The sequence below is a fragment of the Acanthochromis polyacanthus genome, chromosome 8 (assembly GCF_021347895.1).
Source record: "Acanthochromis polyacanthus isolate Apoly-LR-REF ecotype Palm Island chromosome 8, KAUST_Apoly_ChrSc, whole genome shotgun sequence".
Lineage (NCBI taxonomy): Eukaryota > Metazoa > Chordata > Actinopteri > Pomacentridae > Acanthochromis > Acanthochromis polyacanthus.
The window spans coordinates 6,243,199-6,267,591 of record NC_067120.1 but is presented as its reverse complement, the minus strand read 5'-3'; the positions used below and the strand labels follow the sequence as shown (position 1 = coordinate 6,267,591).

General features: G+C 39.7%; 2 protein-coding genes across 3 annotated transcripts; one reads left to right on the top strand and one right to left on the bottom strand.

The window, feature by feature from the left end:
* Window positions 1-774: 774 nt before the first annotated feature.
* Window positions 775-14,453, top strand: phrf1 (PHD and ring finger domains 1). Of its 2 annotated transcripts, none has more exons than XM_022189958.2 (19): window positions 775-874; window positions 1,631-1,777; window positions 1,908-2,024; window positions 2,393-2,589; window positions 2,714-2,797; window positions 2,922-3,055; window positions 3,169-3,260; window positions 4,031-4,209; window positions 4,528-4,660; window positions 4,832-4,956; window positions 5,086-5,279; window positions 5,756-5,878; window positions 6,617-6,771; window positions 7,541-9,452; window positions 9,582-10,789; window positions 10,988-11,064; window positions 11,600-11,752; window positions 11,920-12,048; window positions 12,170-14,453. In XM_022189958.2, exons 2-19 carry the CDS (start codon window positions 1,690-1,692, stop codon window positions 12,332-12,334), a joined length of 5,265 nt encoding a protein of 1,754 aa, XP_022045650.2. In that variant the 5' UTR covers window positions 775-874; window positions 1,631-1,689; the 3' UTR covers window positions 12,335-14,453. The 2 variants fall into 2 exon arrangements, with proteins under 2 accessions (XP_022045650.2, XP_022045649.2); XM_022189957.2 differs by having other exon boundaries at window positions 11,917-12,048.
* Window positions 14,454-15,285: 832 nt separating this feature from the next.
* On the bottom strand, window positions 15,286-20,651 carry irf7 (interferon regulatory factor 7). The gene is made up of 10 exons (XM_022189959.2): window positions 20,509-20,651; window positions 20,047-20,200; window positions 19,100-19,268; window positions 18,910-19,007; window positions 18,732-18,783; window positions 18,492-18,608; window positions 18,176-18,378; window positions 16,361-16,562; window positions 16,126-16,241; window positions 15,286-16,008 (listed from the first exon to the last, which is right to left on the bottom strand). Exons 1-10 carry the CDS (start codon window positions 20,580-20,582, stop codon window positions 15,817-15,819), a joined length of 1,377 nt encoding a protein of 458 aa, XP_022045651.1. The 5' UTR covers window positions 20,583-20,651; the 3' UTR covers window positions 15,286-15,816.
* Between the last annotated feature and the right edge of the window lie 3,742 nt (window positions 20,652-24,393).

The window sequence follows — 24,393 nt, the reverse complement described above, 5'->3', positions numbered from 1 at the left end:
AATATATGATATATATATATATATATATATATATATATATATATATATATATATATATATATATATATATATATATATATATATATATATATATATATTCATATATTTGTTTAAAACATGTTACAGCAGGGATACGTCCGAGAGACCTCAAAGTTGGCCAATATATTCAAGATGACTTCCTGATGAAAAGTTATCAACATGCTCTGCAAAAGTCAAACGGCGTGGCCATGGCAACTACCCAAAATATTGATTCTTATGGATTCTTCCTCATGAAACAGGAAATACTGTCTAACTCTCCTGAACATGCTCCAATCTGCCTGAAATTGATCATTTCATAATTTATCAAAGTATTTAACATTATTATTATTATTAATAGTAGTTGTAGTTTTATTATGATATCAATATACTATGTATTTTTGAAAATTAAAAGATGAGACTTTACCTAAATTGACATCACAGAGCAGTAGTTACTAATCTAGTGAGAATAAATATATAAATAAATTGTAATATGCACTTTTTGTAGCATTAGTTTTATTATTTTAGTATTATAGTCTTTATTTCTAAATGTAATGACCAGACTTTACACTTTAGACTGACAAAACATTAAATCCGTTTCTAGTGTCTGTTCAGAGTACACGTGGTATATATTTGGATTGCAGACTGTGCCTTCGTGTAACTGGATACACTCTTATAGATATAATACACACATACACTGTACGTTAGTACTGTAGTACTATTGACGTGTACTGTCTCTTTAAGAGTCACATTCGTCGGAGTGTACTCGGCCTTTTCCGTCAGTAGCCAGCCGGTGGTGTCACTCAACAACCGTGTAGACTTCAAACCACTCTAAACATACCCCACACTACTGAACAGGGTAGGTTTAAATTTGCTATTAAATGCTTTAACTGTACGCTGTAGTCGCGTGGGTTGAATAGGTAGTCCGTGGAAGGGCACACACGCGGGGAGTGTTTTGTAGCACAGAGTTCAAACCAGCGTGTAGTTGACGTTCGCTAATTTTAGCTATTCTCAGGCTAGCTAACACGCTACACCGAAGCTAATTTTTACTAGCTAGCGTCATTTGTTCTGTAACGACAGCCTTTCAGAATAGTCTCAGTCTCCTGTCAGAACACAAATCTACAACGTGGATATCTGCATTTGCGTCTCATACATGTTTTATAGAAGTAATAGAGAAAACGCTGTTTGCTGCCGAGTTTGCTTCTTTGTTTACAAATGTAGCCTCTGCATAGTCTACAGGCTGCTGTTGATTAGCTAGCTAGTGTAAGCCAGTCTTTTACTGTTTGTATTCAAATATTAAATCTAAATAGCAGTGTTTTGGCAATTAAAACTGAACGAACGCAGAGTCAAATGTCACCTGTGGGGAGATTGGGAAAGTGTTGCCCGTTGTAATTTTTTAATTCACTGCAATTGTGACTCCCATAGACAAACATGATGACCGTTTTCTGTGTCCACTGATAAACTTAGGCAGAAAACCAGGTTGTCTTGCTTGCATGTTAGTAGTCCCAAACATTAGATTGTTTTTCTATACACTATGGTAATATTCCTTTAAACTGGCAAGGGGAAAAAAACGAAACCAGCTGCTTTTTAACACTGTTCTCCTGTGTCATGTCAGTATTATTTCAGAGAAAAGCTGTCAGAGAAGTTTCTCTGCTGTTGTTCTGATGGTCAGTCATGGATGAAGACGACAGCCAAGATGAGCTGATCAACCGCAGTACATCCCACAGCAAAGGGAAAAGAGCTGCATTATGGGCCATTTCAGGTAGACTCTGAGCTTTTCAATTTATGAGTACACTGTTTCATAAAATTCTGTCACTTTCATGAGAGTACAGTATCAAACTTGCCTCTAATACTGCATTTGATGTATATTGGAATATTATTTTTTGTTTTAGATGACTCAGACAACTGTGAAGAGGAGTCAGAGGAGGGAGAATCTGACAGTGGTGAAGAAGGAGAAGATGATGAGGAGAATGAGGAGGAGGACGGAGAGGAGAATGAAGAAGAGGATGGTAGGAGTGACTGCATGCAATTCATAATATTCTAATTGTTGTTTACATTATCAGAGATGGTGATGCCCTGCTCTAGGTCCATCATTATCGCATATTATTCTTTGAGTATCTTATTTGTTTCTCTGATTAAGCTTTACGTAATGAGGCTATACTTTGTAGTCTTGAATTCTGGAGCATATGTATTGCATTTTTACTCAACAGAATCAATATCCACGTGCAATAGACTGAGGAAACATATGCTTCCATACTTGTGGAATATGGTGTGTTACAAGGATTAATATTTGCCCCACTACTTTATGTGTTATTGCAATATCCTGTATAAATGTAATTGTACAGTACATGTATGGATTTCTCCCTGCTTTTATTAGATGAGGAAGAGGAGGAAGATGCTAAGCCCAGCGATGGGGCTTTTGGGGGAACATCTACAGATTTTGCTGGGATGAGCTCAGATGAGGATTCGGACAAGTGTCCCATCTGCCTGAACTCTTTCAACAGTCAGCCTGTTGCTACACCAGAGAACTGTGAGCACTACTTCTGTTTTGACTGCATCCTTGAATGGGCCAAGGTAGGCAATCTGTTCAAGAGAATCTTATATTTTTGATCATTGATATTTTCTGTGTATTTTAAGCATCTGTTGTGGAGGGAGATGAATTGTTCAGCGGTGTATGTTTTTGTTTTCCTCCATTTAGAACGCAAACTCATGTCCTGTAGACCGTATTGCCTTTAATAGCATATATCTGAGGAAATGTTATGGAGGTAAAGTGAAGAAAATGGTGAGTGCATTCAATTTTACACAACTTATGTGGAACAATTTTATTTCAGTGTGCTCCATATACACTTGTGGTGTTTGAATTAATTGCTTATGTGTGTTTGCTTTGTGATTATTGCTTTATTCAGATTACGGTGCAGAAGCCAGTGAAGGAAGGTCAAGAAGAAACGGTAGATTTGACCCTGGAGCAGACAAACTGTGAAGTGTGTGGAGGCAGTGACCGGGAGGACCGTCTCTTGCTCTGTGATGGCTGTGATGCAGGGTGAGATAGATATTATCACTCTAAATATACCTGTGTTAGTGTGTTGTAAGTCAATTTTTACACTTTTTATCAGCTTACAACTTGTCAGTGAATCTTTTTTTTTTTTTTTGCAGGTATCACATGGAATGCCTCACACCTCCTCTTGACTCTGTTCCTGTAGAGGAATGGTTCTGCCCTGAATGTGAAGCCAACAACCGTAACTCAAGTAAGACTTCAAGTTGTTAGCAATCTTATTTTGAACTTCTTCCTTTAATGCTCAATCTTGTGACATACATCTGTTTAACATATTTCAGTGTATTGTTTAAGCATTTATATGTCTTTGAATGAAGATAGATTCCAAAAATGTTATTCAGATAAAAACAATATATATATATATAGAGGAGATCCTCGACTTATGTCGGAGTTTCGTTCCTACAGATTGATGCAAGTCGATTTTCGCCACAGGTCAGAACTCAAGTGAAAATGTAAACAACACTGTTACGTGCATCAGGATATCAATCAGTCCTTCGGAAAAGTCATGAATACCAATGACTTTCTTGCATGTATGAGTCGTTTTACAAGAAGATAAGAGAATATGTTGCACAGTTTTTGCAATCTTAGCATTTTATTATATCTAATTTCACGTCCATGGAGATGACGTTCCTTTTCTTTGAAGCACTACCATCAAAAGAGTCTGACTTACGCTTGGGAGCCATAATGAAGGGCAAAAAGTTAGTGAATGTAGCACAATTCAAGGTGATGTACAACCGGCAAATGTAAACAAAACCGTCTTATAGCGCTGCATGACGTCAACTCGTTCCACGTAACGAGTTCTGACGTAACGATGAAACGCCGTAGGTCAAGGATGTCGTAAACCAAGGATGCCGTGTATATGTAAATCATTGTTTCAAAAGTGGCTATAGTTAAGAATCTTAGCTTTGCTAGCGGTCTTAAGCATCCTTCCACAAGTCAGAAACCTCCGTCTTTTTATCTTAGGAGTTTCAGCTGAGGAAGTTAGTGACACAGACAGCCTGCCCTCTACTGCCCGTTCTGCCACAAGTCGATCACAGCCCCGTGGAGCCGGTCCCACCAGAGCCATCGCCCGTACCCAGCAGAGTGAAAGAGTTCGAGCTAATGTCAACCGACATCGCATCACACAGGCACGCACATCTCAGGTTTGGCATGAGGCGTGATGCTTCTGTTTGGCTTATTTTCTAACTCATTTCCACATGATATGGGCAATGTTTGATTTGGCAGATCAGTGTCTTTACACTCAACTAAGTTTGTTGTGCAGATTAGATATTCTAATAATGTTATAGACTTAAGTTACTACTGAGCTGAGAAATTACAGCATGGTGTGATTTTTGAAAGTTTGTTCTTTTTGACTGGTGACTGAAATGTGTGAGCAGTGCATTTTTGGGAGTTGTGTTTGCACTACAATAGTTTGTACAAATGCAAACCAGTAGAGTAATGCTTACTTTTTTTCTTAATAGTTGGCTCCCACGTATCTAATGCAGTCTACTTGGCTGGATGAAACTATTAATGCTGTGGTGGCTGGGCTCAACACATCTGTGTACATACGAGACTTCACGCCTCGTATCCCATCGAGCCGCAGACGCAAGACTGGTAAGTAGAGACACACATACAAGGGCATTAGAAATTCCACAAAGGAGCTTTGCATGCATGCAAACTCACACGTAAGCAGATCTAGTTTAACAAAGAAAGTAAGAGATTGCCCTTAGCTCTAAGCAGTGATGCGTTAGTGATGAGGAGTGGCTTTTATGTTCGATTAAACAGGAAGGCGCAGAAAGGTGAGGAGTAAGAAGACTTCTTCTGCTAATGGTAAGAAAGGTAAAACGGCAACCACAGGAGTCAAAAAGAGGAAACGGAAAGTAAGGAGGACTAAATCCAAGAAAAACATGGTGAGTAAATCGTCAATGTCGTCATCACTGTGTCTAACACTGAATCTCCACAATGTACAGCTGTTTTCTCTTGTATTTGTATAGCATATTTTTCCCTCGTTGAATTCTATGTCCGTGTTTCTCGACTAGATGTTGAAAAAGAAACCTACCGCTCGAAGCCGTATTGCTAATAATCTTGGAATTGTAAAAGACAAGAAGAGCTCTTCACTTCCGACAGTATACCGGCCGTCAGAGCACACGCTAAGCAACATGCGTGCTGACATTGGAGCTGCATCTCTCTCTATCTACGGAGATCCGTTTGACCTGGATCCTTTTGTGGATCGGTAAGAGACTTTTGATCATCTGATTATGCAAAATGCTCCTACACTATTAATTTATTTGATATATCCATTTACTGAACTTCCCTTAGCCCAACGTGTATTGTGCTTCGATGTCACACAGTGCATATGTATGTTGCAAATACATTGAGTATGTATGCATGTCTGTTGTAGGTTGTGAATAGTTAAACAGTTAAAGAGACTTGTCATAGTCACCGTGAAGTGATTGTCGTTTTAAACCATTCTGTTTTAAATATTTTTACTGAAGCATTTGTAAAAACACAAAATTCTACAGTTTGGTGACTTCAGTTTCAAATGAACCAAACATAAAATATACATAACATGAGCTAGTTAAGATTTATTTTGTTTTTGGCCTGTGTGGATAGTGTTTCTAAATGTTTCCATGCGTTGCTTGACACTGAGCATTTCAGTATTATTTATGAAACAATTGTTTTTATGACTTATGGTATTGATTCGACCAGTGAAGAGGATGAGCAGCAGGCCCACGTCACATCACTGTTGGAGGCCAAGAGACGAGGGATCTCTCGCTCTGCTCTTCGCTCTCACCAGCCTGTGGCTCGGCCAGTCACTGCAAGCCTTTCCAGGTAATACCCTTTTTTGCTCAGAGAACATTTTCTAAACTCAAACTGATTGCGTTCCAGCACAGATTTATAGCATATTGTTTTAATATGTGTTTTGACTTTGCTTATAAATCTATGAAGGTATCCTTTTGTGTCTGCTAATATGTCACTGTGTATGCATGAATGAAGACACACATACAGAAATAAACCTTAGTAGTACAGGTGATACAGAACAAATTAATTGCTGTGTAAAATATGTCTTGAAGTGGTCAAATATCGTCAAAAATTTACTGCAGCGTAGTTGAAGAATGCAGGGTTTTTGATTGGCCTAGTCCCATAATTCCTTAAAATCAGCTAATGTAGACACAGCTAACTGAAGAAAAAATAAAAAGTGAAAAAATATATTTTTTGTTGCTTTATTTCAATTTTAAATAAAAAAAACAAACAAACATAAAAATGCCTGTAGTTGCGTCTGCACAAATTATACAAAGTGGCCAGCTTACCCAAAGTGAAAACAGCAGTTATTTCCAGTCTTCATGTCTCACCCCCAGTGCAAAAAAGAGGTCAATATATGAATCAAAAACAAAGTAAATATTTTTCTAGTGATAGAAAAGAAATGTTGAAAAACAGAAGAAACAACATATTAAAATGTAACATAACTAAACAGAGAAAAACTAATTCAGAAACGGAAAAACAACACTTTTTAAAATTGAAGCCACTGTTATAAAGAAATCTCAATAAAAGTTTACTGTGCTCTACCAGGCGGGGTTTGGCTGTTCCCCATTCAGCGGATGTTGTGGAGGCGGCTCCTGTGCCTGATCTGCTGGGCAGCATCCTATCAGGACAGAGCATGCTCTTGATGGACAGCTCTGATGTCGTCATTAATCGAGATGGTTCGCTTAAAGCTGCAAAGCCAAGTAAGTGTGTCTGGCACATTTATTAAAAGAAACAGTCTTCAAAATGATATTTAAATATCTTGTAGGTATGATTTGAGATACGGCTTTTGGCTTCATTTAAAAATTAATCGTTACTGTTTTAATAGAATAATTTACATTAAGCCTTGAAGCTGCAACTGATGAATATGAAACTTTAAACTGTCTTCAGTCTTGCAATACAAGAGTCCAGCAGTGCTTCTTGTGCTCTCCCACATGGGCAATGAATTATTCACAGCTGAATATGAGTCACTGAGTCTGTTGCTATCATCAATTCCTATTTCTTGGTTTTTCCAACACCACGAAGTGTTGCTCTAAAGAGCTACTTTGAGCAGCATACTGTGTCGAAGTGTGCCGACCCTGATGGCATCATGAGAAAGTGGGGTTTTTTTTGGTTTAGTGCATTTTCCAAACTGTGATTTTTAGTCCTGCATTTGTTTTCAGTTTATTTTGCAGCCTGAATATTGGTTATTAAGGAATGTACAACAACTAAAAACATCAGAATGGCGATGGTATGATTGCTGTTCTAATTAAAGGTCATTATTATTAATAATTACTATTAAAGTAAGTGCTTTGATAATACCATAATGTTTTATTGGATACCAGCCATATGGTTGAATCTTGCGTTGAGATAACTTTTTAAACTATTCAAGCTTTTTTATTTTTATTTTTTTACAGAGGAAGAAAACAAAAGTACTGTAATACTCCACTGCTCTATCTGTGCTTTGAGCTAATGCATGTGTTTCTGTTACAGTGATGCCATCCACATTAATGCCAGGTTGCAGCAAAAGCAGTAGCTCAGGAGATACCGGCACCCTCAACCACCCGGGGATGTCACCTAGCCAAGGAGACACTTCTCTGCCTCTTCACCATAATGGAGATCTGCCGGGATCCTCCCGTAGCTCTATGAACAGACCTTTATCACAGAGCTCATCTCACTTACCGCCCTTCTTGTCCTCCTCAGCCAGCCACACTCCACCACCTCCTCATTCTGATTTGCCACTCAGAGGACATCCAAGTTTGCAGCCTCCTCATCCAAACAGACCCACCGCCACTCTTAGTCCCTGGAGAACCAATGGAGTTGGAGCCCGCAGGGAAGCCACCTCCTCTTCCGTCCACCCTCCCCCAGACTCCAGTTCTAAGAGCAAGGGAATGGCTCCATCACACTCCCAACCTAAAAAAGCACCTACAAAGCCCATGTGGGTAGATGTGGCCGTGCTTCCTAGGATACCAAAAATAAAAAGGGAGGGTAGCAGTGTCACAAATGGTGGCACTAGTCAAAGTGGTAGTAGTAGAGATAGTAGCAGCCATTCTGTCACTGGTAGTAATGGTTACGGCATGCCTGAAACAAGCATGAACAGCCTTGCTGGGGACAAAGGAAGGCGGCAAAGTGTAGACCAGCAAAAGGGCCAATCTGACAGTCAGACCCAGAGGCATAGGTCTGATGGAGCAAGCTCGTCATCTGCCTTCTCCAACTCTTTCGCTTCTTCTTCTTCCTCCTCCACTGGCTCTCTTGCCGGCCAGTCTCGGTATTCCTCATCTTCCTCGTCTTCATCAACGGTGAGCTTCCGTATTAACTCCAGTGGGAACTCCTGGCATTCAAGGCGGCTAAACATTGCATCATCCCCTGCTAGTGGAAACACTATGCAGGAAAGCTGGAGAAAAAAGGAAGATGAAGCAAGAAAGAGACAGTTGCACAGAGATAAACAAATGCTGCTGGCATCACGTACGCCAGTTGGTAAGGAGCAGGAAAATAATATGTATGATCCCTTTAATCCCACTCTGTCTGATTCAGGCAGCTCAGGCGATGAAGCCGAAAGCACAAGCTTAGATAGCAGCTCTCGACAAGCCACCAGTGAGAGAAAGTCCTCTAGTTTAGGAAATGAAGAGGGCTTAGTTCAAACTAAACAGGACCTGGTACCGGTGAAAACTGAAACACAGGAGCCTGAGATGTCACAGGAAGAACCAAGGAGAGCTCAGGAAAACATGACACAGGAGGTCAGAGGCTCAGAGCTCAGTGTGAAGGCTGAAAGAGAATCAAGATTAATAGACATAAAGACTGAGAAACAGACACTATTTCTGAACACTAAAGTTAAAAAAGAACCAGGGTTAGATGATGCAGATGAATTAGAAGGATGTGATGACAAATCAAAGAGTTATTTGAATTCACAGACCACAGATGCCACATCTACTGCACATCAGAGTCTGGAGTTTTTAAAGACTGAAAGAGAGCCTCAAGAAGAGGAGAATGGACACTGCGCTGGAACTAACTATAAGGACGATTCATCCAGAGCATCCAGTTCTGCTGCCACCAAGAAGAAACAAAAAGAAGAAACAAAATCAGAATCCCCATCCTGTTCCAAGTCACCATTAAGAGATTTGGGTCATAAGAAGAAGACCTCCAAAGATTTGAAGGAGCAACACTCCAGCAGTTCGGAAACAGACCGAGGCAGAGGAGGTGATCGTCATGTCTCAGGTCAGGGAGACAGGAAGAAAGAAAAAGACAAAGACAAAGAAAGGAGTTCCAGGCGGTCACGATCTAGAGAGAGGAGAAGGGGCCATTCAACCTCTGACAGCTCTCAGCCCAATTCCCCTGATAGATCTCACAGAAAGAGACGGCGATCCCGCTCACGATCCAGAGATGAGACGAGGAGGAGGCGATCCAGGTAAACATAATTTGTTGAATGTTCTGTATACTGAGTATGCGATGACCATGTCTTTGACTTTAATCTTTACTGAACCGCTTCGTTTTTGTTTGTTTTTTTTTCAGTGAAGGGTTTTGTTTGTCATTTCAGGTCTGGTTCCAGCTCTAGCAGCAGGGAGCGTTCAAGGAGGAAGAAACAGAAACGGAGAAGCAAGGAGAGATATGATGACAGAGAAAGAGACCACGAGAGAAGACGGGCCTCAAAGGACAAGAGACGTGGTCGCTCTCGCTCAAAATCCCAGTCAAAGTCACGTTCTAGGTCCAGATCTAGATCAAAAGACCGTAAGCGTGTACCATCAAAATCTCGGTCCAGATCCAGAGAAAGGAGGAAAGATCACACCAGACCTCAACATCCTTCTGTCTCCTCCCGGGACAAAGTGGAATCGCGATCTAAAGATAAAAGGAGACACAGATCTAGATCCAACTCAAGAGACAGAAGGAAAGACGTGTCATCCAAAAGTGCACAGAAAACTGCAGGTTCAAGTGTTTCATCCTCCAAAGACACAAAGCGGCTACAGGACAAGAAAAAAGAGAAGGATATTCCTCAAAGCTCCATCCAAGATGGAAAAGTAGATAAGGTGAATAAGCAGGAGCTGCTCTCTCGTTCCTTTACCTCTAAAGTCAAAAAGGAAAGCAAAGACCTTGGATCAGACAGCCAGGCCACATCTGCAGAACTGACAAAACCAATGAAGGCTGCAAAAGAAATTAAGAAAGAAAAACAACTATCTCTCGATATGTTTGAAGATTGTACTATTGATAAACCAATTAAGAAAGAAGAAGCAGACACCCCTTGTTTGACAGTAAACAAAAACGTAGATGAGGGATTTAAAGACTCCATTAAGATTGAGGCTTGTGAAATATCGGTAACTAAATCAGAGCCAAGTTCCCCAGAGTTATGCATCTTACTCCCCGTCACCTCATCTTCTACACTGACCACACCTGTTAAAGCAGACAGCCTCCAGGACACTGTCTCACAGTCTCGTGCAGTGTCAGTCGACTTTGTCAAACAGGAAAACACTGTTGAGTTGACTGTCCCTGTTAAACAAGAAGTTCAGCAAACCTCGGACTCTGACGATGACTTTAATGTTGATGTGATGTTGGACAACCTGGATTATGTGAAGTCTGAGAACACAGAGGGGAGTGAAGCAGCTGTTAAACAGGAGAAAGAAGAAACGGAGGGGAAGAATGAGGCAGAGCCGGTACTGACTTTAGTAGGAGCGAAATCCAAGACTCAAGTGAAGCGGGTCACATGGAATATACAGGAGCCTGAGGGGCCTCAACCAGAAAAATCTGCAAGCAGTGAGTGTTGGCCCTAGATTGTTTCACGTCGGTTTTGTTCCCTGTTCACATTCTATCAGTAATGTAAAGAAGTGATTTATTGAAACTGATAGGAGATTAAATTTCTTCACACACACTGAAACTTTTTGTATGAGCAGCGATCAAAAATGTTTTTTACATCTGAATCTTAACAAAATGTGTTTTTTTTTTTTCTGACAGAGGTGGCGCTGTATAAGTTGAAGCTGAAGCAAGAGGGGATTCGCAGACCCTCTCTAGCAGTCCAGACATCCAGTCAGGTAGAATTGAGCTACTTGTCACTGCACATGTAATGCCAGTATTGTCAACAGGGTGGCAGTGTTGATCCAGAAAGAGCAAGTCAGAGGACAGTCACGTGGTAGAAACTAAAACTGATACTGAGGCATTTTCAGGATAAACGAAAGTGCAGCTTTGTCTTCACAGTAAATGTAGTCACTAATTCCATGGCAATTCATCATATCATTGTACACTTTAAAGATCCTAACGCTAGTGATTTGGATCTGCTTGTCTATATATCATTACATGCATCTATGATGCGCATTATGCACACTGCACACTTTATATTCACTACACACAAGCAAATGCTGTTATATTAATGTATTGTCATATTTCCACATGTAGTTTAATTATGGGTCATTGTGCATTTTCAAGTGATTGTAAATTTATAACCATGGTTGCACAATGTCTAAATTACTTCAGAGCTTCAAAATTTTTCTTTGTCTTTTGCAATAATGAATGGACGAGCTTTTGGTTTCGGATTGTTGATTGATGTGTAAGCTTCCTTGACTGTGACAGGACATCACTGGAGCTGTCTGTGACGCCCCCAAGAAGGTTGCTGCTGTTGTTTCGCTCAGTACGTCCTCTAAATCTGATGGTCTGCATGCTGGGGAGCTATCATCCACCGGGCAAGGAGAGGGCGAGGAAGGGGATTTATCGAGGAAAGACAAGGTGATTATGGCATTTAAATGTTTTGGCTTCAAATTTAGTGTGTGGAGCTGTCATACCACCCTTTAGTTTAGAATAAATATTTAATTACAACTCCTGCCTTCTGTTTTGTAGTTACTGTGTGTGAAATTTAAATGTTGACATAGTTGATGCTTTTCTTCTGTCAGCAGTATTTAAAAAAGCTGCATATGCAGGAGAGAGCTATTGAGGAGGTAAAGCTAGCTATCAAGCCTTTCTATCAGAGGAGAGACATCAATAAGGATGAATACAAGGAGATTCTACGTAAAGCTGTCCAGAAGGTGAGTAAAACTGAAACTGGTAAGGTTTAATTTTTTTATTTTCTTAGGAGGAGTGACTAAGGCATTTCTTATCATCTCAGGTCACCAGTTTACTAATTAATCCTGTGTTCCTGGTCACCAGGTGTGCCACAGCAAGAGCGGGGAAATCAACCCGGTGAAAGTGGGAAATCTGGTTAAGGCATACGTGGACAAATACAAACATGCTAGGAAACATAAAAAAGGAGAGGATTCAGGGAAGGTGCAGGAGGTACAGGCTGAGCCAATGCAAATCTCTGACAGTCCGTGAGGAGGCAGGAACCACAGGCAAGGACAGACACACCCACATTAAGCCCTTGTTCATATGCTATTCTGTGTTTTACTTTATGTCCTACCACGGGGCATGACCTCCTATATCCAGTGTAAATGGTAAACTAAGACTTGCTCACAGTTTCAAGACGGAACATTTTCTATAATGTCAAGCTTTCTATCTTAATAGTATTTTGAGGACAAACTTACTCCATTGATGACTTGAACTGCACCTATGGGTGTCTTTTGCTTGGACTGTCACTTTTTGTGTAGTGCAGCTCAGAACCATAATAGGAGACTTTGAGGCTATGCCTTAAAGAGGCAAAACTCAATCAGGTAGCTTTCTCTACGAGTGTATAACTGGGAGGATGCAGTGTGGTGTGGGCTTTGAGTTTTCTATTTTTTTTTTCTTTAGTGGGAAGGGGTATTTATCAGTGGGAAAACTCATCTTGTCAGTTAAGAAGCGGTAAAAGTATGCGGAGTATGCATATTTAGAAAGATTGCCCCGTTAAGGAAAGACACTGTTATGCAATTTTTGTAGAAAATCTATCCGTAATGAAACAATTTTAGATTTGGTTGTAAATAATATAGATTTTGATATATCATATCCACTTGTAAGTTCCTTTCATCTGTGTTGCCTGTTGCGAATGACTGACATAAATGGTTCCTAGTTTAGCGTTGATTGATTTATGTTTTGTATTTAAAAGCTTGTGTTTTTTTTTTTGTCTGCCACATCGCTAACATCCGTGTATAAAGAACTATATCTAGTCCAGTACACTCCAGGTAACTTCAGCCTATTTTCTGAGGTCACTTGTTTTGTTCTTTAGAAAATTAATGTCAGAATTATTTTTTTCAGCCTATGACAGAAATGTAGGAAAGCAAGTTTTAGAGTGAAGTATTTTGTTTTTGTGCCAAAAGAGTAGCAATTATGATAACGCAGTTTAAAAAAAAAAAGAAAAGAAAAAAAAGCACCATTTCCTTGAATAAGTGAGATTAAATTTATTTGGGTTATCTGTTTTTAAAGAGGGAAGACTACAGTTCCATAGAGGTAATGTAGGTTTTACTTTGGAGGGATTAAACTATCAACTTCGGATATCAAAGGCAGAGTTTCAACCCCCATGTTTTTGCAAAATTGATGTCCAGATTTTGTCACTGTCCAGCCTGGTTGTGTCATGTTCAATATTTTAACTACAAAATTAAGTTTTCCTTTTTGTATTAAATGTTTGTTTATATTACACTAACTTTACTGGCATCATTTTATGGTTTAGTGAAGTCAAATTTTAGGCCGTATATAAGGGTGTGGTTGGATTAATGCCATTCATTTTTAATGAAGAAAACTCTGCTGCTGCTCTCTCTCCGTTTGTTTTCCATTTGCTTTTCCTTTTCACTTCTGGAACACGTAGTTTTCCTTATGTGCAGACTTGATTTTAGGGAGAGGAAAAAAGCGGCATGGTGCTAGATATTTAGGGAGCACAGTCAAGTTACTGTGATTCGTTTCTCAGCCACAAACTGCTTCAGTCCGAGCACCAAGTGTGCTGACATGTTGTCCTGATGATCGATCAAACCATTTTCTCACAGCTGTGGCCTTTCTTATTACCCTTATCAAACTTCATGTTTTCCTCATTAAAACAGACTTGCATTAGTGTACATGTCACAAGCCACAACACTCTCCAGTGTCGGTATAATGGGAGTAAACACATGCCTTTAGTTCAGAAAAGCGAAGGAATCTTCTGTAGTAATTACAGCCTTGGTATAACTGCGTTGACATTGTGTCTTTCCCCGAAACTTTACTCTTAATGATAGTCTTCACTACTCTAACATTGCTTTCTCTAAAAAAAATATTGAAAAACCAATTCCTGCACCTTTTTTTGTCTGAGCGGCTTTTTTTGCCCACGTTAAAGACGGATTAGCTGGGTGGTTGGACTTGCCTTGTACTTTGTCATTCATGTTAATTTGGGCTTCATAAAGCCAAGGACTTGGAATGGAAGAAGAGTCTGAAAAATAGGTGCTCATGTTATCTGAATGTATGTGAATGTGTTTTTTTTCTGTATTTACTTGATCAAACAGGCCAGGTGTTTCGACGAGGGAACACAAACAATAAATCACTGAGAATAAGTCGAGGTTTGTCTCCGTTTAATTTACATACTCATTCACATTCTGTCCTGTTTTTTCATATTTGCATTTTAAAGACATGGACCTTGAAGTTGTAACATGTGAACATATGCTATGGGAATTTATTGATGGTTGGTGCTACAGATGTTTGTATACGTTTTTTTTTTTTGGTTATCAAGGACAAAAGAGCATCAGTGGGAGACAGCATGGAGAAATTTGTAAACCTTAATGTCTTTATTTGGTTTTAGACCAGTTGTAGACAGCGCTGGTAAGTGAACGAGTGGGTTTAGAGTCTACTATTATACTAGTTTTAGATATCTGCACTTTTAAGTATTCACATTTAATGCGACTTTCCACTTCCACTCCCCTAAATTTCCGAGGGCAGTATTCTATTTTCTGCTCTACTACCTTTATTTTGCAACTTTATTTACTTGTAAGATGAAGGTTTTACATGATGGATAATTAAAGATTAAGCCATTTTCTTTCCAGTGTTTTGCTTTTCTCCTAAACTGTTTATAAAACTCTATTTCAAGTAGTTCAACATAGCTCCAGCTCCATCAGCTATGAACAGGAACATGCTTCGTCTATGCAGGTACCTCAGTAATATTAATCTAAAAAATGTCATATTTGTTTTCACTATGTTTTGCTGCTATTACTCTTGTATTTCTCTTGTGTTTAAGTGGGACCTTTATTGGAGTATTTTCACACTGTTGTGTCCATCACTCATTGTAGATTATACCAAGAAATAGATCTGTTATGGGATCTCTGTATAAAAATTACCAGCATTAAGGATTTAATTCATTTGAACACAGTGGTAATGAATGAAGACAGTCCTCTGGGTAATGCCAGTTATGTTTATTCAGTATTAAAAGTGCAAGACGACCAGCAGAGTAGAAAAAAAAGCGCATATATATAGCCTGTGACTGTATGACACATTAAAAATAAAAAACTTTATAAATATACAAATATGTGATCAATAAGCCCAAACTTACCATGGATTTATCATGTTACACATGATTCTTTAAGTACATGTAGATAATATGAACTGAACCATACATTTATATTATAAGATAATTTGACATTCATAGTAATTGTATAATTTCTTTTCTAAAGCAATCTTTAAGTTTAGTAATGTAACAGTTTGATAGTAGAGGAGCCCATTTGCACCTATGTAGTGATAGAATTGTCAGTTTTTTGACTGTGAAAAGGAAATGATGAAAAACACCAGACTGGAGTTACATCGGTGTACTTTGACTACAGTAATAACTTCAGCAGATCACTGGATTGTCTCTTTTTTTTCTTTCTTTTGTTTTTTGCAGATTTGGAGTAGAGCAGGATGTAGTACAACACCCTGTAGGTAGCTGTAAAAGTTCACATTCGATCAAGGAAAGAGGTTTCCTCGGCCTGCAGTGGCTCTATGGCCGTGGGCAGAGTAAATAATGAGTTGATGAGATCCATGAAGCTGTTGTGTGAGATCTGTAGGCTGACGTTGGCGCTGTGGAGAGATGAAGCCCCCTCCATCTGGGCCATCTCGTGAAAGTGTCGGCAGATTAAAGGAACCACCTAAAAGAATGAAAAGAGTGAGATTTTACTAAACTTTAGAGCTGCTGAAGAGGCTCTGAACTTAAATTGCACATATATTTTAAGATGAAGCGTAGAAAAGGCAGGACTGAGCGGTACCTTCACTGCAATGAGCTTTTTCTCCAGCGGTTTTCCATCAGGAAACTTCTCTCCGAAGCACATGTTGATGGTGTAGTTTGGAGAGCACCCATGGTTCTCCTTAAACTCTCGAAGCTCTGAAACGGATAGAGATGGAACCATTTGTTTCAGCATAAACTTCATCTAAAAAGTAGCAGTTACAAGTGGTAGTTTTATACGCATATAACGAACAAGAAACCCCTAAAGAAAAACCTACCGTTTGCATACTTCTCAAAGCTGAGCAACTCCACCATGTTGTTTTGGGGCAGCTTTGTTGGGTTTGGATGAGCTTTGCTGGGGTCACTATTGCTTGCAAACACATGGCATCTGTCCTGCCTCCAGGCATAGATACCAGTGTCTCGTACCTCCAGGAGCAGACCTCTCTGGATGCTGTTCAGTATGCGGTTGGTGTAATCAATCTGGTGTTAAAAAAAAAAAAGGATGTGATTAGAAGAACTCTTACATGAAATGAGCTTTATCACACAGAGCATGTAGAGCAGGGTGTTGTGTATAACATTTAAGTGACAAATCCTCCAGCAAATCCTCTGATATTCATTGCATTGTTACTGCATGTTAATAATATTGATAATAGCACCCTTAAGGACAGTGTTCACAAAGTGCTTTTACAGTTAAAATGTGCAACACAGACAAACAAGATACAGGAGACAAGTCAGAGCAGTCACTTAAAATAAATAGTAAAAAATATAATAAATTAATTAGCTAGACTAGCAATCATAAACAAAGGAACTAGGCAGTTTTAAAATTAAAGAAAAAGATGGAGGGTTAAACTTGGAAATTAAAAATCAAAGAATTAATTAGAGAGACGATATCACACCAAAGAACGAGGCAGCTAAAAGTAAAATAAAACATGAGAGAACATCTTAAATAAACAGGACACAGTACAAAGTAGAACACTAAAACTTATTAAAGATAAAAGTAAACCTCACATAAAAGCAAGTATGTAAAATTGGGTTTTCAGAAGTGATTTAAAAGAAGTTACTGATTCTTAAAGCCTTCTCTCCACAGACAGGTCGTTCCAAAGTCGAGGTCCTGATGGAGAAAGCTTGATCACCCTTGGATTTAAGCCTCGACTTTGGAACGACCAGAAGGATCCGCCTGAGGATCTAAGGCTGTGAGCAGGCTCATACGGGGTCAACAGATCATAAATGTAGCTCGGGGCGAGACCCTGGCGAGCTTTACAAGTGATCACTAAAATCTTAAAATCAATTCTGAAACGAACAGGGAGCCAGTGGAGGGAAGCCAGGATAGGTATAATGTGATATGTTAAAACTGGTAAGAAGCCTAGCTGTTGTGTTTTGCACAAGTTGGGGGCGACAGATGATATAGTTGTTATAGATTTTACAACTTTCATTGGCATTATAGCACTCCACCGAGCTGATAGAATAAATCTCATGGGCGCAAATAAAACTCTGCTGTAATCACTAGGTGATTTATTTGTTTACAGGGAGGTGGCACAATGGGAGCACCCTTCCTTTCTTACACCACCAACCAACACACACCACCCATATAAATCTCCCAAAGGGAATTATTGCAGGATGCAGTTGGCCATAACGGTGACCTTTGTAATCCTACATATTCCATTTTACCCGCTTCTCTTTTAGTTTTAAGAGATTCTCTTGCAGTAACACAAAACCTGTGAATTCCTGCTTACTTAAAAGTTGTTTGGCAAGGAACAAATTCTAAAGTTTTCACAGCCTGCCTTTGCAGCTGAAGTGCTCATAATAACAGATCACATGATGATATCAGCATTTTAAAAAGCTGCTTTTAGACTTGCCTATATCCCTCACCTGTGGAAAGTGTCAGTGTTCTGTCTTTCACTTGTGTTTTGTTGCTTTTTCTAACTGGATGTCAATCTAACAGTTAACTGTAGGAAACACACTGAGTTGAGCAAAACTGGCCAAAGCAAGTGAGAAAAACGGTTTATAGATGCTTTGTTGAAAGTTGGCCAGCATTTTACAAAGTTTTTTTTTCTTTAAACCTCATCATATGTGCGGCTGTTGTACTGATGTACCTGTTTGTGGTCCAGCAGACCCTCAGTGGAGGGGAAACAGATTTGATGGGCGTTGAACTCCGGGGCAGCGTGGTGGTAGTGGAGCTGGAGCCGTTCAGTGGTCAACGTCATCTTAAGCATTTCTCTTTTCCTGTAGTGGATTGAGATCTCCAGGTCGTAAATGCTTGGTTGTGGAGGTGAACTGATGACCGGGGCAGGGTTTACTGTAAAGAAAGTTAAACAATCTGTAAAAGATCCCTTCCTCCTGGATAATCATTTGCAAGTATTTTCATAATGGAGAATCCCATTTGAGGAAAGCTAATTTGCTTGAACATACTCTCGTAGTAGGTCGGCTGTTCTGGCAACAGCTGTGGGTGGTTCTCAGCTGCAGCTGGGTAGTTTTCAAGGACAACTGGAACATGCGAGACGTAGTTCTCTGCCCATGGTTGCTCCTCTGTTTTGCAATAAAATCAGATTTAATTACCCTTGACCTTTTTTGTGAGCCATGTAAAACTCTAAACAAATAAAGAGGATCGTATTCACTTCTATGTCTACAAAGTTTGTATGCAAACTTTACCTGCTGGTTGGCTGTCCAGATCCAAGGCCTTGATTTTGTTCAGAAAATTGGACTGTTTGGAGAAAAAAAGCGTTTCAGCATTAAACCGGTATTGAAGGGCAGCAAACATCACAAAAACAAACTTTGTCATAATACACCAATTAACAGAAGTGAAAGTGTGGTCTAGGCAGTGCTGCACCTCATTTCCTGAGGGGAAGTACTCTGGTGGAGCGAAGATATCTGGAATCATGTCAGAATCCTCCTGAGAGTTCTGTGTTGGCAGATCTTCATAGTTGTCTGCAGATGAAGAAACAGAGCAACATTGTCTTGCATTTCATTTCAAAATGGGTTTAAACTGGAAGGCCTGCAGTAAGTGGCAAGTGTCTTACACTCAGTGTTGGTGATCTCATAGATTTTATGAGGGTCGTCAGAATTCTTAGAATTATCTTGCACCATCTTGAAGCGTGAAAGGTTGTTCATAGCACAACGGAAGTTGGTTTTCCACCTGGCCTTTTCAGTTGGGAACTCATTAATTTTTCCACTTGCTACTGCCCAGGCCTGTGAAGCAAATGCACACAAGTTTAAACATAAAGACAGTTACTGTATTAAGCCAAAATGCAACTTCAGTACAGATGAGTAACTGCATTTTGTAAGACATCAGATTTGTCCTGCAGTGAGTAAAAATATGCAAAATGTGTCCAGAAACTGCTTAGGGGTTTACTTTCATCATTTGTAGCGGACTTTGCAATCCATGTACATAACAAATGCTGCAGTGTAAAATGTAATGGGCTGCAAAAATGTTGGCATTCTGCTGGAATCTGCTGACTCTTAAGGGGGAATTCCTTTACTACTGACACTAACTTGTAACCAGTATTTGACAAAAACAAACTGCATCATAAATGTATTCTATGGATGCACAATTCAAGTCTCCACATGTTCAAAATCAAAATACGTACATGGGAGAAGATTACTACGTTTCTCTGTTGCTATTTCAGCTGAACAAAACAATTTGGAAATCATTTTAGTCGTTCTTGTTTGTTCTGTTTCCAGTGTGGTGTTGCAGTAGGAAAGTGGAAATGCCACTGCTAGAATTGGAATGCTATAATTGCCTTGAATACCACCTGGCACCTGCAAAACATCAGCAGTAACGCAATAAGGAAATTGAGGAATGACCTGGTTTTGCCATTCCTGTTAGGGTATTTGTAGCACATACTTAATTGTCCCTTTACCCTTTGTAAATTAATAACTAGGATTTCAATACATTGTCAACAAAGGTATCAACAGTTTATCTCACACCGGTGCTACAGTGACAAGTTCACTTGGCCATTTAACTCACTCGGAATATTTTGCTGTCCTCATCATTGCAGTCCTTTCTGGAATTGTGCTTCCACGGCACCCTGAACTTGTTTGGACCCACAAAGCACAGGCCTGTGTATTGGCCCGTCTCCACTTGCTCTATGAGCCAGCTGGCAAACTGAGGCTTGGGAGGGCTGCAGGGAAGCACAGACACATCAAGGTTGGCCTTTAATGAAACGCTTCACAGGGGGAGACAGGGGAAATGGAGACAAGCAGCTTAACCACATGTAAACACAAAAAACTGTGGTGAAAGCTACAGAGCAGTGAGCACACAGAAGCAGAATCATCAACATGCACACTTCAGTGGACTTTTTCAGTGCATTGTAGAAAATTTGCTCAGTTCTTATTCGCAATAAACTCCTGACAAAGTAAAGTAGCATTACAATGATCTATTCAATGTGCACAGAGTAGAAAAACAAGAACAGGATTTGTTTCTTCCTACCTCTGCATCTCACTGTGTTGGTTCGACTCTCGGCAGTGCAGCTGATCTGGTCTCTCAGTGCACTCTGGCTGCATTTATAAAAGCCTTACCGCACACTGACATCATGTGAGACTTTGATTCCTCCTCCTCAGTGGGAGGGCGCAGCTGCTTGTGGCACAGCAGGGTGAGTTTGATTCACCGTCAAGCGAGACCTGGCATGCTGACACGCAACATTAAAGGGGTGATTGTGCTGCTCACAGTTGATAAATCCAAGACACCCTCTGCAGGCCGGATGCAGGAGGAGTGTTGTTGGAGGAGTGGAATTTTCTCTGTTCGGGAAATCACAGAGAGAAACTGAAAGTTGTTATTTGCTGATAGGGTTTCATCTCTCTTATTGCATCATTGTGTCATCGGCATTTCATCACGTAGTGTTCTGATTTATTGGATTTTTTTCCAAGTGTTTTCCCCCACTAAAGCAAAGGTATTGCCTTGCATTTAGCAGAAAGCTTCGATTGTGTTACATTATATTTACATAAAAAAATGCTATACAAATAATTAACCATCTGATTAATAATTACCCAGTAATGGAATTCAGAAGGATTTTGTCATTATTCTATGTCAAATGCTCAAGTGCATATAGGGCATTTCTCTATATTCAACGCTGTTTTTTTCAAGTGATGCCAGTCCCTTTATGTATTTGTGCTTTCTTCAAAACCGGTTCTACAGTTTCAGGCTCATGATATGTAGATGTTGAATCATGTCAACGAAATAAAATCCTCCACAGGGTGTTTAAAATTTTCCACCCATGAAAACAAAAGAGCTTGTTACACATTATAGATGCCATATAGCAGAAAAATACTGATTACTTCATCATATACTATATGCAGTGTGATGCAAGGCACTTGTATTTGATGCTTGTGAGTAGAAAGAGACAACTATAGATATATCGTGACAAAGTGAGGTTAGTTTTTGGTTATATCACTTCATGCAGTTGCATTTTTTAATAGTCTACTGATGCTTTTGTAAGTATTTTCAGCTCATATGTGTTTTGTCTGGGTAGAAATTGCTCCACCTGTTCTGACACTACTGAGAGGTGTTGCTCTCCAAAATAGCCTCGCATGAAACCACCCAGTTCCCTTGAATTTAGATGAATAATTGCACCGGTTGATGCCCCGTGATGTGTGTTCAATTTGAGTGTATTCATGTGTTTTCTGGGACTTCCAGTGTCAAAGTCTTGCAGGTGTGGATTGAGAAAGAATATTTATAACCAGATAGTTAGTGAGAGTACAACAGGGATGTCTCCGTGACTTATATTTCAGTCTGCATCGCTACAAACCACCACATTGTTCTTCTACTTGAGTCCAAACAAGACAGCATTTCCTCTTTCTACTGTCAGCATTTTGTAGGTCATCTAAGAAGGAACAACTGTAAATATTTTGTTCTACCCCTTTTTGGGCCTTATCCATCCTTTTAGCAACAATCACAGTGTAAAAGGTCAGCTTTGCTGAGTTGAAGGTCACTGAGCGTACTTCTCTTGGCGTGCTCTGCATAGCCTATCTGACCACTTCCTAACCAGACTGCTGGTTATTAACCAATTCACCGTAAGGCGCATTAGTGTATCACAGTTTATGGCGTATGGATCACACACACATAGCCCAGCGTATGTCTCAGGAATAGGGAAGCGATGCATGCTCTAATGGAGCACTTCCCTTTTCCTGCTGTCCTCGTGGACGGCCCCTGTTGAAAAAAACTAAAAGGCAGCCACAGAGGAAGCGTCTAGCCTCGTTACTGGGAGACCACACAGAAGGTTCACATCCTATTTCACTGTGTTATTCAGAATGCAGGGGCAATATTAGTAACGTCAAGGTGTCCCCGAAGTATTTTGTCATGGAACAAAGCAGCAGAACACACAACCTACGTGTGACAGATTCAAGTCTTCCTTTGCGACGACACAGTGTGTAAGACAGGTAACTTGCCCTGAGCTTGCTAAGACAAATATGAAAACAAGTCCTTGGAAGACAAAGTTGCATTGAGTGGGTGTAATGTTTTTGAAGGGGAATTTTACAGGGAATCCTGGCCTGTGTCTTCCTCTTCATTCATCTCTCTCTCTCTCTCATGCTTTATCTTACTATTTTTAGCTTATTTTCTTTTGAACAAGAAGAGACACGCACGCTGTCTTACTGTCAAACGAGTCTCAAATGGAAAAAAAAGTCACAAAGGGTGGTTGTTGTGCCACCTGAGTTTCAGGGAACCTGCCACCTTCCGATAAGCACACGCACCCTCACCGCAGAATAATGTTCATGTTTATATTGGTATCGGCAATGGGTGTGTTTGTATTTCTGAACGGAGGTCGATCTGAGATACAAACATTATTTGTTTAGTGAAACTAGTGCTTTTATTATCATGTTCTAATACAATATGTATACATAATTTACTCATCCTATTGCAGATTTGTTTGATCAGCCACAGGTTTCCCTCATGCTTATGTCTCATTCTTGATTAATATAAAACTGAGATTTTCCTGTAAACAAGTCCCAAAAATCTGATGATCTTTGAGGAAACCGTTTTCCTTCTCCAGAGTTTTGCGATACGTTGCTTCACTCTGCCATTTCACAATATCCTGCCTTGTCAGTGCCCTGTGTTCGGAAGTGACTCTATGTCTGTGTCAAAAAATATTTTAAAAAATTCTGCGAGTTCCAACAAGTGCTCAACTGAAAATGGAAACATTTTCTTTGGAACGAATAACAAAACCCCTGATAGAATGAGTAAATGTGCAGGTTTCCATGATAGCTGTTACATGAGGAGACAACAATGCAGTGTCCAGTTTATTTTCATAAAGACTTCCTCAACAGAACTGATTATCACAGTGCATTGTTCAGATGTAGCACAAGGGTGGGAGCCATTCTAAGATACTATCAACATACTTATGCTGACTTGAGTGCTTTAGAAGAGTTTTAAGTTTACGCCCCCTGCTGTTGACAAAGATAAATCAGGAGAGGAGAGGGCAGGAGAGGGGGAAACCCAAGAAGATGAAAGAGGGGATTGCCATGCAACGCACTACCACTCAGAGAAGCATGAAATTATGACAGTGCATCTCTACTGTACTGTACGATTGAATTATATTACACAGGGAACTCACACAGAGAGAAAATTGACTGTTGCAGCATTCACTGTCAAAATGTGTGTTGTTCACACCTCATCTTGGCTGTAGGAGAAGGAGAGCGCTGTTTCATGGCCACGAATTGAACAAGTATGACATGTAGCTATTTATTCAGGTGTGAAGAAAAGTGGTTTTAAAACATCTTGTCAAAACAAAACTTGAGGGGAATAACCGAGAGCTGGTATTCTCCCCCTGGCATCTGTGGGCAGATTTTAAATACTCATCCGAGCTGTGTGATTTGAAGGGTGGAAAGTGAGACCAATTTTACCTCTGATTATTAAAGACTGTCAACAGTTTGGTGTAGAAAAGATCCAAAGTTAATGTAGTTGTTTGATATTGGTGCACTTGAGTGAACATCTTAAGATCTGATGAGAATCAGTGTCAGTTTCTTTGCCAAGTAGGTTTTGAACATAGGAGGAATTCAACTTCATTACACTGACAAGTAGATTTTTTTTATATAGAAAGAAAAAAGTTACATGTGAAATCAACAGAAAGAGTAGCAACTCGAAGGTATTAGAAATATAATTTACTTTAATAATAATTAAAGCAATACAAATATTTAGAATGTGCAGGACTGTGCAAATTATTCACCTAAGAATATGCAGGAATACACATTATGTAATATAAACAACTTAAAATGCACAAAGGATAACAATAATGGACTTAAAATGCTGGTCAGTGTTTGTGGTATGAGGGTTGAGATTGACTGTGTTTTCTTTCAAACTTATATGGGCTGGAAGTAATTA

Bases quoted from the DNA above. Each gene is read 5' to 3' on its own strand.
- irf7 (XM_022189959.2), bottom strand. From the start codon at position 20,582: ATGCAGCCAGAGTGCACTGAGAGACCAGATCAGCTGCACTGCCGAGAG. The intron at 19,008-19,099 runs GTAAGACACTTG...CTTCATCTGCAG, and splicing joins TGAGATCACCAACACTGAGT to ACAACTATGAAGATCTGCCA. The intron at 16,563-18,175 runs GTACATCAGTAC...TTTTAACACCAG, and splicing joins GTCTGCTGGACCACAAACAG to ATTGATTACACCAACCGCAT.
- phrf1 (XM_022189957.2), top strand. From the start codon at position 1,690: ATGGATGAAGACGACAGCCAAGATGAGCTGATCAACCGCAGTACATCC. The intron at 11,065-11,599 runs GTAGAATTGAGC...TGACTGTGACAG, and splicing joins CAGTCCAGACATCCAGTCAG to GACATCACTGGAGCTGTCTG. The intron at 12,049-12,169 runs GTGAGTAAAACT...CCTGGTCACCAG, and splicing joins TACGTAAAGCTGTCCAGAAG to GTGTGCCACAGCAAGAGCGG.